The sequence below is a fragment of the Galeopterus variegatus genome, unplaced genomic scaffold (assembly GCF_000696425.1).
Source record: "Galeopterus variegatus unplaced genomic scaffold, G_variegatus-3.0.2 Scaffold708, whole genome shotgun sequence".
Taxonomy (NCBI): Eukaryota; Metazoa; Chordata; class Mammalia; order Dermoptera; family Cynocephalidae; genus Galeopterus; species Galeopterus variegatus.
The window spans coordinates 501,728-502,813 of NW_007726819.1; the positions used below are offsets into that span (position 1 = coordinate 501,728).

Below are 1,086 nucleotides of genomic sequence, written 5' to 3' on the forward strand. Positions count from 1 at the left end.
CAGTGTTGAGAGGTGGGGACTTTAAGAGGTGATTAGGTATGAGGGCTCTGCCCTCATGAATGGATTCATGTTGTTATTGTTAGTGTGGGTTTGTTATAAGAGGGAGTTTAGCCTCCTCTTACTGTCTCTCATGATGTGAAGCCTTTTGCCATGTAATGACGCAGCAAGAAGGCCTTCACAAGATGCAACCCTTTGATGCTGGACTTCCCAGCCTCCAGAACCATGAGCCAATACATTTCTGTCCTTTATAAATTACCCAATCTCAGGTATTCTGTTATAGCAGCACAAAGCAGACTAGGACAAACATGAAGCAACTAGAATTCTCCTACATTGCTGGAGAGAGTGTCCATTCTGTTATCAGTCCGGGTTGAGACAGCATTCTGGTCACTGGTTGGTGCAGACTACCATTTGGGCCAATCAAGGGAACCCCAACATCTGTACTTGGACTATCAGACACGAAGTGCTCTATGCCCAGAGCAATTTCTGAGATGGGCCTTAATCCAAAGGACACGCACAACCCAGAGCCCAAAATTGGTTCTGTGCCCACCAGCCTCCAAAATGTCAACTTTGCCCCTGTGCCACTTTGCCCCTTGCCTCATGCCATAAAGCTGGCAGGACTTCAGTTGACAGAAGGTGGACTCTGCTCTTTTTCTTTTTTTGTCCTTTTTGAGACCAGCCGCACCGCGCTCAGCCAGTGAGCGCTGTGAGTGCACNCTGCCATTACATGAGCATTTGTAAATAATTTATATCTGTCTTCCCTACTGGATTATAAGCTTCATGAGAGCAGGGTTGGTGGTCTTGTTCATTGTTTAATCCCCACCATGCCCAGCATGGGCGGGTGTAAAATAAACACTTCTTGAATAAAATGAGTAGTTGATGAGGGGAGAAAGGAGACATCTCTTTCCATAATCTTAGCTGTGAGAGGTAGACAGTATGGTCATACTCCACGGGGAAGGTAGCGGGAAAGGAAGCATTACACAGACGACTGAGATGGAAGCGGGTCAAATGCTGCAGGCAGGAGCCAATGGAGAAGGAGAGTTTAAAGACCCAGGCAGAGAGAGCAGAAGAGCATGATTGCTAGGGAGC

General features: G+C 47.1%; 1 protein-coding gene across 1 annotated transcript in view; it reads right to left on the reverse strand.

Moving 5' to 3' along the window:
• Positions 1 to 720: 720 nt before the first annotated feature.
• LOC103589627 (uncharacterized protein C5orf56-like) overlaps positions 721 to 1,086 on the reverse strand; it is a 12,879-nt gene continuing 12,513 nt past the window's right edge. Inside the window, exon 2 of the mRNA XM_008571657.1 lies at positions 721 to 1,008. Within this exon, the coding sequence (XP_008569879.1) occupies positions 721 to 1,008 (288 nt within the window). The remainder of the gene's footprint in view (positions 1,009 to 1,086) is intronic.